At 47.4% G+C, this 14,410-nt stretch overlaps 1 protein-coding gene across 1 annotated transcript in view; it reads left to right on the top strand.

The window, feature by feature from the left end:
• The window catches only part of IP6K3 (inositol hexakisphosphate kinase 3), a 211,243-nt gene that overhangs the window by 144,184 nt on the left and 52,649 nt on the right, over window positions 1-14,410 (top strand). The window contains exon 4 of the mRNA XM_085651166.1: window positions 3,903-4,081. Coding sequence (XP_085507292.1) covers window positions 3,903-4,081 — 179 coding nt within the window. The remainder of the gene's footprint in view (window positions 1-3,902; window positions 4,082-14,410) is intronic.

Genomic DNA, 14,410 nt, shown 5'->3' with positions numbered 1-14,410 from the left:
AGTTCACAATCAATGTCTCTCAGGCATATAAAATTACTTAATGTGGTGTGTACTCTTGATCACCCAGTAGACAGGGCACAGGAAAAGCGGCCTTGTTCCCTGGGGCTTGTTCGAGCACCCCCTCCACCTTCTTTCCACCACTGGGGCCACAAAGACACCTTCAACAGTCTGCTCCAACGGCCGCAGTAGAAGGCTCTTTCTCTCCAGGGCACTGGTATAATTGCTGATGTGCAAGGAAGGTAGAATCAGCATAGCATGTCTGTAGCTTTCTAAAGAGCAGTCTCCAAATGGGCAATCTTTACTTTGCGGTTAATCCCGACAACAACCTCTCCTCAGTCAGACTTAACTCAAAAGCAGGCCCAGCTTTAGTGCTGGTGGAGCACGGTGCAATGTTTGTTTTGGTGCCCCCAAACACCATGACCGCCTCCTCAATTCCCTCCCTACCACCAGGCAAAAGTGCCCCTCATATCTCCAAACAGAACTTATTGCTGAACAGTGCCCTCCCGATGAGGCCAGCACCCCCTCCATGGGTCAGCACCCTGTGGAACCGCACCAGTCGCACTGCCCTAAAGTGGGCTGTGCTCAAAAGTCATGCAGGAGACTGATGATCATGAGAAATTTAGGGGTCTTGTCGACATTCTCCCACATTTCCTCTGCTCTCTCTGGGTCATATCTCCCGCTTGGCTTGGAAACTTTGTTCTCCTCCAGAGGAAGATAGATCCCAGTGGGATACAACTTTCTCCTCCCCCTTCTCAGCAGGCAAACACCCACTAGGGTCACTGGCAGATCCTCAGCTTCTTCCAGCAAGGCTTGCAGAAACAAGGTGATGTCTCTTCCCCTTCAGAAGACTGACTATTAGCGATATCATCTATGGACAACAGTAGCCCTTCTCCTATCGCAGTGAAGCAGCTTGTACTGGAACACAGCAGGGGAGTTGAGGGCCCACTTTTATAAGGTACCTTCAGACAGGGGACATGGATTTAGGAACCTGCTTGGCCTGGTTTCTTCTCATAGTTCATTTTTCCTCTGCAGTATGGTCAGGTTCTTCGGTCAAGGTGATGGCTCATCACAGCAAGTAGTGATGATGCTGGTTCCAAGCTGGAGTGTGCCTACAGCATGATACAATAGGTACAAAGTTCGACATCTACCTTTCATCAGCCTTCCAGAGTGGGCCGATCAAAGAAAAACAAAGGACTCATGTTCTCCCCAGAAACTTCTTGTTCACTGGCAGTTGTCTCTGCTGACTCACCCCCATTCCTCTATCATTAAGCAAATGGCAGTGCCAAGGAAGGACTAATAGGCAAACCCTTGATAAACAGATCTCCTAGTTTCTAAAGGTAGCCCTGGCTCCATCCTTCCATACATTTGTATCTAGAGTTACACCCTTCTTCTCAGGAATACAGGCAAAACACTTCCACCGTCTGCACGCACGCACGCACACACACACACACACACACCTAAAATGGAGTCCTACTATTGTACACAGTAGATGCATATGCACTCAACATTTATACAAGGATGTCAGCGCGAGGCCTAGTTCATGACACATTACTGGAGCTTTATTCAAGTGCACTGGTAAGCTTCAGGCTCGTAGTCCATGAGCAGGTAAAACAAAGGACTGTTCAGATACTGATCAACTAAATACACTATATGCTGCCATCACCATTCACTAAACAGAGCCAGAGACGCAGATGGCAGTCTCGTGCCCATCCAAGTGTACATTTTTAGAACCTCCATAATCTCAGAGTCATGTTCTGGGCCTTAATGGCAATTTCGAACCTAGGCCTGCAGTGCGTACACTCAACGCCAAAATAAAGTCAGGATACGAGAATATCTTGTAGTTCTGTCACTTGGTTAGGGGAACATCCTTAACCACACAGGGGGAACATTTTCATGTTACCACTCACTCACCTTACTTATTGAGGTGGATGATTAGTGAAGAAGGACTTCATTCATGAAACGATATGGACGCTACACAATTATCTGAAGCAGAAATGATTGAACTTGAATGATGCAAAAAAGATGTTTCTCATTGCAACACCTAATAAGATGCTGTCCAACACAGAGTTATATACATCATGGTTTATCTTATTTTCTTGCTGAGCATTTTATCCAGTTCTAAGTCTGCTGTGGTGGAAGAAAAGAGACACGAAACATAGGGACCTGCAATGAGGACACTATGTTGGGGGAATTAATAGGCACCCTTTTGAATGCAATGATTGCCCAAAAAATGTGTTTCACTAGAAAGGATTGTGGTTTGCGGATATTGTACCTTAAGCATTGGGCCAGAAAGAAGGGAGAAGGAGAGCGATTGGGAAACAAGAAAGGAAACAAATAAGCAGGGAAGGAAAGGAAGGAGGAGGAAAGAGAGGAGAAAGAGAAAGAAGTAAGAAAAAATGAATAAAGGAAGTAGACATCGCTTAACAGTGTCTGGAATTTGAGTCTAGAAGGGATCTAAACATATGGCAGATTCTTCGACATATACTGGAATAAGTGATAGGGTGAAGCTGAAGAGTAAGTAGAAGCCCTCAATGAACTCCACAATGTTTGCAGACTCTTCATTCTGTGCCTCCCTAAACAACACATTTACTTTTGCAGTCCACATTTGATAAGATAAAGAGAAGGCGCTCTAAAGGCACTTCCATTAATCTCAGTAGTTGTCATGCTGCCTAGAGGCCTCCACAGAATGCTAGTGGTAAGGCCCTATTACTCGTCTAGGCAAGAATTATCTGTAAATAGCTTCCAGGGTTCAAGACCCCACTATAGGTTGCACAGATGGCTGTTCTGGTGAATCTTCTATCCTCTTGATTTAACGCGGATTTTAGCTCATACTCAGAACATGCTATACAACCTGTGAATGTGAAGTGCGGAGAAACATTCACAGTCTCCAAAAGGCTTTCTGGGGCTATAATAAGTAGAGAGGTATATTTTTGTGAGTGTGACCTGAAGATACCTAAAATATCAAGGATAAATACTTAGGAGTCTGTCCTAGTTTATCTTGGTTGTTGGCACATTATGTTATTGTCTTGCATTGTTCCAGTGAGCCAGCCATTTCTTTTCCAAGAACATCTGACTAAAGAGGCTTTGTCATTTGTGCAAAACTTGATTATGGTAGAGCTCTGTATTCCAGACTGTCACAGCACTTGTTACGCATGTAGCTGTTGCAAAACCAGACTGTGTGTACCATTACTAATAAATTAATGAGAATGCATGTGAGTCTGGTCAAGAGGTACATACATTGGCATCCTGTGAAGTCAAGTGTCACCTTTAAGAAACACTGAGCAAATGAGCCATGGCTTTCACAGGAATATTCCATCTCGTTTGTTAAAGTCCATTTCTTTATATCAACCTCACAATGCCGCCTCCCTCAAGAAAAGAGTTGGCTAATTGTACGGAAGGTCCACCAAGTTAGAGCTGGTGGGAAGAATTGGTTCTATGAGGTTGTCAAATAGCAAAACTGTTTGCTAGAGGACATTTCAATGATTGTTTCCTGACCTTTAGGAGATGGATTAAGGCATTCTAGATTTAGGGCTCTCCCTTCTAGTCTTTTTTCCCCATTTCTTTTCCATTGTGCTTGCGCGTCTATATTTTGAGCCTTTATTGCTTTTGAAATACACTAAAATGGAATGCAAAATACCTAGTGGAAATCCTATGGGGCCAGGCACTGAATGGGCAGAGAGACAATATCACACCTTACATGTGTAGAAGACACATGAAGCAGGTTACGTTTTGGTCTACCTACATATCTAACACTTATAACACAAGGAACATAATTTATATATACAGATTAAAAATCTCTTGAATGCCAATGACATTTGATCAATTTTCAGAATGGGAAGTGGCTGTTTTTGCCAGAGTAAGGAACTAATACTATGATCACTTTTGTACCCTACGCCTTGTAGTTGCCACGGGACCTCCCTACGTAGGACAGAGCTGCAAGTTCACACAGAACTCACCTGCCACTTGGAAGATTCCAATGGAAATCAGAAAGGAAGAGCAGACTCCAATCCCTGGGCTCTGCAATGTCACCGGAAGCAGATCAGCCGCATGTCCTCCGAGTACCACAAGAACGAACTGCACCGTATCCTTTCTCTAATGTTGTCAGACCAAAGTTGTCTTCCTAAGGGTAAGCCAATGAATACTGAACCAGAAAGTTAGTGTATAAGGTGTAAAGATAGAGGACTTTCTAAAGACCCATTCCTAAATAGTACTGCAAAGACGAGCCTCCTCAAAAATGTGTACTACAGCAGTCTATAAGTACACAAATATTCACACCAAGAACACAACTCACTTTAGAAAATTATGTACAGAGATACACATTCCTCGGAATGCTCATCACATAAAGAGGACACCTCACATAGCTTGCTGTTTTTTTGCATAATATATGGTTCACTCTAGGCTCATAGCAGTTTGGTTTTATTTGTCCTTTGTGAATTGTGCATGTCTGGCTAAAGCTGCAAAACTCGGATTTGCTTTTTTTTTTTTGTTGCATATTTATATAGCGCGAACTCGACCCGAAGGTATTGGAGCGCTTTACATAGCACCGTATTTACATTACACATTCAGGCACGGGGAGATTAAGTGATTTGCCCAGAATCACAGGATGTGGACGCGACCTCGAGGCTCGAACCCTGGTTTCCTGCACCAGAGGCGGCAGCGCAGCCGACCGACCACATCCTCTAATCTAATGAACTCTAATGAGAGTAAAACATGCCAGTAGTTTCCGGTGAATTTCTGGTGGTCTGCATAGTCTTTTACTCATCCAAATCACACAATTCTTTATTGAAAATTGGATTTGCTCATGGCATTTTCTGACTGAGTGTGTATTTAATGATGAAACGCTTCAATACTTGAGATTCGAGTGAAGAAATCACGTCACTGGTTAATTTCACCTTGATTTGTCTCATTCCAAAATGGAAGTCTATCAGGCATCCTTTTCTCAGTAATGGACAGTCTGTGTCATTCTGAGCTTCCTTCCAGCAACAAAAAATTGTGATGGAAAAGCAAAAGTCTCATTTTGAATTGACATCAACTACAATCTACTGAAAATCATGCTCTGTGTTCCAAAGCATAAGATTCCAAAATCTTAAATCCAAAAATACACATATCTCCAAGCACCGTAATCCTGTCCAGCAGATCCCATCACCATTCCATAATTTGAAACTCTAATAGTAACTCTTAATCCTTGCAAGTGAAAAAATCTACTTTTCAAATGACTGGAGAGTTTAAAGCCTACCCACACAGAATTGTTAAATTTATAGAACGGCGGGGCCGACATCGGCCACGCCAAGGGTATGGCGGTCGAGCCGGCCCCCTCCGGAGCAGAGGGCGGGCCTGTCGCGCACATTAGTGACGCGACAGACGCGCCTCCTCCACATAGGTCCTGGCCCGTAGGCGTGACCCGGAAGTGATTGGAATCACTTCCAGGTCGCACGAAAGGGCAACGTCCAGCCAGTCGCCCTTGCCGGGCCACCAGGGGTATAAAGGGCTGGGGAGCACAGGAGTCGGTCTTTTCGCTCCTTGCTCCCCAGCTTGCCCCCAAGCCTCGCTAGGAGGCTTTAACTTTTAATTTCATTGTTCTTTCAGGTGCCGCTGCAGAACTGCGAACTGCGAACTGCAAGAAGCTCACGTCCTTTTCTGCACCACTGCTGTCGGGGGAAGTGAGCGGGACGTCGTCGGCTGCAGGAGTGCCCATCCACGGACAGTGTCACGTCCAGGGCCATCCATAAGAGTCGCGTTCGCTGCGGGTGTTTTTTCGCCGGTCGGAGCTGAGGAGCAGGAGTTCCGTTCCAGGTACCCGGTTGGGGTGGCGCAGGTACCGTTAGTAGCGCGCACCCCTCCAGTTTGAAACGCAATTTTGAAGTAATTGGTGATTTTGGGGACTGCTTAAGGTCACGCAATAAATATCGGCAGGCCCCTTGTTTCCTATCGTCAGCTGTTGGGGCATTAGCGTGCGCGGTTAAAGGAAACCGCCCGTCTTTTAATTACAGCTTAATCGCATTGGGGCTTCGTGTAGGCTCTAGTTTGGGTCTTCTAACGTTGCGGCGCGTGTGTCCCGCATTACAGCGTAAGCGCAATAAAGTTTTGCTCACCGCGCGTCAGCATTTAATAAATAGCGCGCGCGCGGTGAAAAGTTACCGGCAGGCCCCTTGTTTTCCTATCGCCTGCTGTTGGGCGTGTAGCACGCACGGTGAAAAGAATCCGCCCAACTTTGAATTTCAAATTAATCCCATTGGGGCTTCGGGTGTCGGCGTCATCACCCATGTAGGGAGCGCTAACACCACTGGGTTATTAGATGTTCTTTGGCTGCAATTTTATGGTACCTTTAGCTGATAAGCGGGCAATTATCCAATTCAACGCGCGGCATTCTTTTTTGAAAGGCAATTTTAAGTGCAGTGAAGTTTGTTAATGGATAACTCTGCTAATCTGTGACCGTGTTGTTCTCTTGCTTTGGGGTCTCATTAAACGAAAGTGAATGTTTATTCTGTCATAGGCAGTGCAAGTGATTGTTTACCATAAGCATTAGAAGCTCTATTACGGTACAGTTGTTTTTGGGGTCTACACTGTTTCCTTTGCTATAAATTAGGCGCTGATGCCCTTATTATCAAGGTTTTTTGCGATAAGCCCAACACTCTTCTCATAGCCCTCAATCAGTTTAGACAGGTGTGTGGGGTAAGTCTACTGCGGGTCAGAGTATCCTCGTGAGTGGGGGAAGTATGGCGGGAAAAGCGAAGTGGGGGAACAGCACTCTCGGATGGAGAGGCTGATGGAGGAAATGATGAAAAACGTTGACGAGCTCGGGCATGGCCTTGCTAACCTTAGGGAGAAAGTGGAGGGTCAAGAGGGACAGGAGGAGAGGGCTAAGCGCACCAATGTGCCCCCCCAAGGCAGCTTTTCTCCCAATCACTAAAAGGGTTAGAGCAAAGAAACCGGTGGGGAAGAAGCCTCCAAGGGGAGACAATCCGGCTGCGCCCACCCCTATGTCCCTCAGGTGCCACTTGTGCCTCATGGTGAGGTCCCTCATGTCCCGGCACCCATCCCGGGCCCAATACCAGAGATTCCAATGGCACCTATAACAACACCCGTCCTCATGCCTATACTTGCGCCTCCACTAGAGCCGCTTGCCCCAACACCACTACCAGTTCTCCCTGTGATTCCAGTGCCAATATTGGCACCCCCAGTGGCGCCACATGCCCCAACACCACCGCCAGGTCTCCCTGTGACTCCGGTGCCCCCGGCCACCCCTACAGGAGTGCCTCCCACTGGCACAGGGTTCCCGGTCGCAGTTGCACAGCCCACACCCACGGGGGAGACACCACCAGGGGGGGCGGGCGTCCCACAAGACATAGTGTCACATTTGGCGGAAATCTTGCCATGGTTGGGAAAGGCAGGCATCCTCGTTCCAACTGTGGGGGCTAAGGAGTTGGGTACCGATGCTTAGGCAGAGGCAAAGCGAATTGTGTCTCAGTTTAATACGGGGCCTGAGGGAAAGTTTGTTGAAGGGCCAGCTGCACCATTACCTATCATTCCAGGGGGTAGTACCAGCACACTGGAGAACAAGGGATTGTCAGATCCCAGTGCGGCAGCAGGGAGCCAGCAAGAGGCACCTGGGACCACTGCAGCAGGAAAGCAGCCAACATTGCCAATGTTGGACGTTGGTGAGTCACGTTCTGAGCGTGAGTTCTTAGGCAGACATGTTTCTCTGGAGTTGAAGAATAGAATTTGGGCTGGTGAATATATCAATATGTTTTCATTGCTGATTTGCGAACGAGAAAGGGAGGAAGCAAGAAAAAAACAAAGATTATATGCTTCCCAGGGAATGGGCTAGTCAGATGTTGAAATACAGGGTGGAAGAGAATTTACTCAACTGGATCAGAGCCTTTTCTATATTTATGGCAGTAATGGCTGAGCGTTTCCCAAATTTGCAGGCGCAGATGGCTTGTCACCAGAACAGGATAGTTCTGGCCCATGAAAACTTCGCTGGGGGGGGGGGGTGTTGGAATATGATGAGAATTTCAGGGTGGCTAAGGCATCCGATCCATCGCTGTCATGGGACCGGATCGACACAATAGCATGGTTTGGGGGTGAAGGACATAGTAACACAAAGAGCCAGTCCCCTCAGTCCTCTCAGCCTTTTCATTCCTTTCGGTCACAAAGTAACACAAGTTACACCAATAATGTGAATGGCACTGGGTAGAGGAAGGGGACGTGCTGGGATTTTAACAGACGGACTTGCACCAGACCGCAGGGTCAGTGCAGGTTCAAACATGCATGTTCCATTTGTGCCAACCCATCCCACCCCGAATCCAAATGCCTTAAAAAGTCAAAGGATAAAGGTAGGAAAAACAGGATTGAATCAATGACCCCGCTCAAAGCACGGTCTCCCATTGATGTAACGGCATTGACACCATGGCTCAACAAGTATCCCTGCCACCTTACTGCTAGAACTCTGTTAGAAGGTTTCAGGGACGGTTTTACAATACCAGCCCTAAATTATGTGGGATCTCCAGAGTGCATGAACCAACTCTCTGCACGGGCTAATCCAGGTATAGTTTCTACAAAAATTGCCAAGGAACTGCGCCTGGGTAGAGTAGCGGGCCCTTTTGAGTCTGTACCTGTTGAGAATTGTGTCTGCTCCCCGTTGGGGGTAGTGCCCAAAAAGGTAGAGGGAGAATTCAGACTCATTCACAACCTGTCAGCTCCCAAGGGAAATTCACTGAATGATGCAATTGACGATGAGTTTTGCAGTGTAAAATACGCTTCTTTTGACCAAGCGGTGGAGATGCTCAGGGGTTTGGGCCCTGGAGCATTGATGGCGAAATCAGACATAGAATCAGCTTTTCGGTTACTCCCAGTACATCCGGACGATTACCATTTGCTTGGTTTTAAGTTTCAGGGAAGTTTTTATATGGATATGTGTATGCCAATGGGCTGCTCATTCGCATGTTTTGAAAGATTCAGTTCATTCTTGGAATGGGTTTTCAGACAGAAGACAGGGCATCAGTGGGTCATGCATTACCTGGATGACTTTCTTATCTTGGGGGCACAGGGCTCCCCAGAGTGTGGGTGGGCGCTGCAGGAGTTTTACGCGCTCATGTAGGCTTTTGGGGTTCCTTTGGCCCCTGGGAAGACAGTCGGGCCAGCATCAACAATAGAGTTCCTGGGCATCGAGCTAGATTCCATTCAGAGGTGTTTTAGGTTGCCCATGGACAAAGTCACCAAGTTCAGAGCTGCTTTGCAGCTATGTTTGAACAAAGAGAAGGTCACACTCCACCAGCTGCAGCAGACAGTAGGGCAACTAAATTTTGCTTTAAGAGTTATCCCAATGGCAAGACCTTTCTCCCGGTCCATTTCACTAGCCATGGCGGGGCTCAGAGAGAAACATCACCACACAAGGCTGTCAGCTGAGGTTTGGCAGGACATGCAAATATGGAAGGCATTCCTGCAGGACTTCAACGGCAGAGTAGTGTGGCCCGGTCCGCCCACTGCTTCTGCGGAGTTGGGTTTAATGACTGACGCCGCGGGCCGTGAGGGATTTGGTGCCATACTCGGTACCGAGTGGGTGGCACGACGGTGGCCCGCATGGTGGGGAGAGAGCGGCTTGACGGGTAACATCGGTTTCCTGGAGCTCTTCCCCATCTGGGTGGCATTGACTGTATGGCCAGAGCAACTGCGTAACCAGTCAGTGGTCTTCTGGTCAGACAACATGACCGTCGTCTAATGCATCAACCACCAAGCGGCCCGGTGTAAGATGATTCTCCGCCTTTTGAAGGAGATTGTTCTCATATGCATGAAACTGAATATACAATTTAGAGCTAAACACATGCCTAGTGTACTTAATCATGCTGCTGATGCACTTTCTCGCTTTAAGATGCAGGTTTTCAGGGCGCATCTCCCAGAGGCGGCAGTCCATGCCACCTCCTTCCCAAAACAACTCTGGCAGATTGGTGCCCCCTCGTGGCAGGTGGCCTAGCACCCAGGACCAGGAAGCCATACGAAGGGGCGTTCTGGCAATATTGTTCATTCTTGGGAATGGGGTGGGCTGAGAGATGGCATGACTCTGGGGCGCTCCTTCAGTACCTGGGTTTTTTACAAGGCAAGGGGCGTTCTGCTGCGGCAGCTAAGCGGCATGTGGCGGCGATCTCCTTTTTTGCCCAGATCAGCAACAGGGGGTATCCCACTAACAGTTTTACGGTGAGGAAGGCTCTGAAAGGTTGGCAACGCCTCCAAGGGTCGGCCCTAGACACAAGGCAGCCAATCGGGGTGGAGCTCCTGACGTCATTACTAGGGACCCTCCCCTCAATTTGCAACACCTATGGGGAAGTACAGTTGTTCACTGCAGCATTTGCATTGGCCTTTTACGGAGCATTCAGGATTGGGGAATTAGTGGCCCAAAACAAATTTGATGTACACGGTGGCCTACAGTTTGACCGCGTTAGGGTGAAGTCCAAGACTGACCAGGAGGCGCGAGGTGATGGGGTGGTACTACACCGGGCACATGGTAACCCATGCTGTCCTCTTTCACATGTGGAGAGTTACCTCCAGGTTAGACCCTGTGTCAAAGGGGGGCCTTTGCTGATACATGCGGATGGGGTCCCACTGACACGCTTTCAATTCAGGAGAGTACTTGACATGGCAATCCAAAAGGCAGGTTTGAACCCAGGCAGTTTTGGAACCCACTCTTTTAGGATAGGGGCTGTCACTGAAGCGACAGCCAGGGGTCTGCCTAGCAACAACGTACAAAGGATTGGGAGTTGGTCCTCCAATTGTTATAAACGCTATGTGCGATTACATATGCTGTGAGTGGGATAAGTTAACAAAACGCTGATGCATGTGTCTTTCTCCGCTTTCATTACAGTTTCTCAAACCTGTCACGCAGGGGGGAAACTGAGGACACCACAACAGCAGCGTTGGGCAACGCAAGGACCATCAACTCCGAAGGAAAGAACACAGATAGTTTGGATTGTTGGCCATTCATATGTAAGGCGTCTAGCTAATGTTTTCCTTACAGGAAATTATACGGACAGGACACAGCAAGCAGGTTTTGAAATAACATGTCATGGGAAAGGAGGGCTCTGCTTCAGTCAGTTCAGGGGTATCATATTAGACCTATTAAAAAAGGGAGGGGCTCCTCCCGATATTATCGTGCTGCACGTGGGGGGGGAACGATCTAGCAAAGCTGGGGAGAAGAGGGTTAGTAGAAACCATAGTCACTGAAATAGGCTGGTTAGCCAAGACAAGCCAGGGTTGCACTATCGGGTGGTCCCAGATGATACCCCGATGCAAATGGAGGGGAGGGGACTATGTAAAGGCTTTGTATCACTCCGTGAGGAGAATAAATAATAAGATGGATAGACTTTTTAGGGCTCCTCACTTACAGACCATAGCCCATGGGTGCATTAAGGGTGAACCTAAAAGACGGTGTGCACCTGTCCAGAGTAGGCAATGAGGTGTTCCTAGAGAATATATTGGAATGGTTGGGTGGCCTTAGATGCAGGGGATGACCTTCTAGTGAGCGCAGGGGGGGGCTAGATAGTCGGTCAACTATGCTAGCCTGTGGCGGTAAGGTCATGATTGGTGAGCAGTAAATTCAGATGGCGGCGCCATTCTTGAATGGGGTCGCCCAAGTGGGAGGGACAAGTGGTCTCTCCTAGAACTCCAGGGGCAGTTGGGTGCGGGGGAGGAGGGAGTCACGCTTTATCTAGGCTGTTTGGCCATCCCGCACGTGCACAACGGCGCCAGTAAATGGCACACAGCTGCAAGGGCCCCTTTATGGAGATCAGGTACAGAGCGTAAGGGGGTAACCGGGGGGGGGGGAGAGAAGTACCCTCACGGTGAACGGGCCCTCTGCACATGCGCACTCCGGCTGGAGGGCATGGTTAGAAATTGATAAGGATCTGACACCAGTTAGTGACCTTGCCGTAGGCTCTATTAGGTACGCAGAAAATAAATAATGTAATGATTATTAAAGATATGTTAGACATGAATAGGAAACCTTTGTATTAGAGTTATGTTAAGGTTAGCCAACTGACATCTGTACTTATCAATTGTAAACAATGTAAAGTATATTTTCTGCTACATTATGTAAATATTGTAATTTGATAAATGTTTATTAATCTTTGTTTAATAAATACGGCCGGGGGTGTTACGCCCCCCGCATCCAAAACTTCTCTCCTGTCACGGGTCTTGAGTGGGGAGGAGAGGGTGTAGGTAGTACATGGCCATATTAGTACTGGGCTCTCGCACTGCTCAACAAACGTACCACTGCTTTGGCATCAGGTTCTCTGGGAAATGTATTAAACCCAAATAAAATGCCTGATTCTGTGCCGTGCGCAAGTCTTGTTAGGAACCAAGCTACAACCAAGATTTCAACATTTACACCAGAGTAAGTTTGTAATATGTGCTGGGAGGATAAACATGGTGCTGCATATCTGCACTAGAAGCAAAAGGTTTAATACTGAAATACTTCTGTTCAACTATGTCAGTCACAAACATATTTTTTCTAGCCAACTGTCATGAAGTTAGTCTCAAACTGGCAAGCATACTTCAATTTTAAAGCATCTTTCCTATGCAATTTTTGATGCTTCTCCCTCAGAGACCGCTTTAAAAAAATGCAACTGTGCAGTTGTAGAAAAAATGCCCAGCTTAGTTTACTAATCAATACACATCAGAATGTAGAAACAAGTGAAAAGAGGTTGGGTTTTGTTCCTTGCCTATAAGACCCAATTATATCACAAACGTTAAGGAAAAATATTGGTCGGTAAAAACGAGAAAATATTCTGGAATGCCAGTTATGTTTCAGTGGTGGCTGGTTATCAGGTGTTCATGGAAAATGACAGGTTCAAATCATATTTGAATTATATCATAATCAGATATGTTTCGTATGTAATGGGCACATTTATGATCATCTGCCCCGGGGTAAAATCACCAAAAGTGTTGATTTGTTATTTACTTTCAGCATAAAACTTTATTAGTGCTGGAAAGTTGTCCAAAAGTAATGGAAATTAGCCCTTTGCACTTCTTTGTGTTACTCTGCATCACAGGAGCGTTCCATGAATGATACACAAGCATTTTAACACTAACCCCCATGGTTTATGACACACAGTCCTATTTACTAACATTTGTAGACCAGATATACTGCTAAAAACGATGCCAACTTGAGGCACGCATAGAGGGGCCGATTCCGATTCTGGCCGCAAAATGAACCGACCGACACGGACCCGGACCGAATACTGACCGACACGGACCAGCGCCGTATGATCTGTGCAGTACGATGCAACGCCTGTGAATTACAACCGACACGTACGGAATACAAGCCGTACGACCGAGCTGTAGGGAAAATAGTGATCCGGCCGGAAAACCGACGTGATTATCACCGACCGACACGAACCCGGAATGAACCCGACCGACCCGTACCCGCGATGTACGATTTTCGCAGTACGATGCAATGCGTGTAAAACCAGACCGACTCGCACAGAGAGCAAGCCGCACGATCGACACGCACAGACAACCCGGCACACAAGCAATAGAGACCGCCGTGAGAGACGCGTACCAAACACAGAAGATAGGCAGCGTGAACGAGGCAAAGAAGGCCGCACGAGACAACAGCAGCGTCCGTTTCCGTCACATGAACGTCTCCTTCATGCCTACAAAACCCAAAGGAAAAAAGACCAAAAAAGGACCAAACAAGCAATGACAAAGCCAATAAATACCAAAAAAAAAACATGGGACAAAGACACACCCACTACTCCAACTATATAAAGGGCTACAATCACTACCATCATCCCTTGCAAACAGGAGACACAGCCAGCAGCAAATACCAGTACACAGCAACCACAGACACACTCACAACTCCCCCATCACACAACTCACACACCATCAGCACCTCATACAAAAGCACACATACATACACCGAGCAAAACCAACACCAACTCACCCTCACTTGCACCCTCACACACACATCCCTCACCACCACCACCCATCACCATGCCCCCAAAGAAGAATCCAAAGTTCACAGATAGTGAGTTAGAAGTGCTGATAGACGAGATCATCAGAGTGGAGCCACATTTGTTTGGTACATTGGTCCAAAGGACCCCCATCTCACAGAAAACCAAGATGTGGGCGAGAATTGTGGACAAGGTGAACGGCCAAGCACCAGCAAGGCGCACAAAGGACGATATCCAGAACAGGTGGTATGACGTGCGCAGGAGGGTCAAGAAACTCATCGAAAAAGATCACGCCCTGAGTCAGTGCACCGGCGGTGGCCCTCCTGCCAAACCAGTCCACTTCAGGACCTGGGAGGAGAAGGTGCGGGACATCCTGCCACCAGAGAGCGTCCATGGCCTAACAGACATCCCAGAGCCTGGTGAGTACACAAACAACATACCCAAGATTGTGTGACAAGGGGACA

The sequence above is a fragment of the Triturus cristatus genome, chromosome 1_1 (assembly GCF_964204655.1).
Source record: "Triturus cristatus chromosome 1_1, aTriCri1.1, whole genome shotgun sequence".
Classification (NCBI taxonomy): domain Eukaryota; kingdom Metazoa; phylum Chordata; class Amphibia; order Caudata; family Salamandridae; genus Triturus; species Triturus cristatus.
The sequence above is the reverse complement of the archived record's forward strand: the minus strand, read 5'-3'. Positions and strand labels throughout refer to the sequence as shown.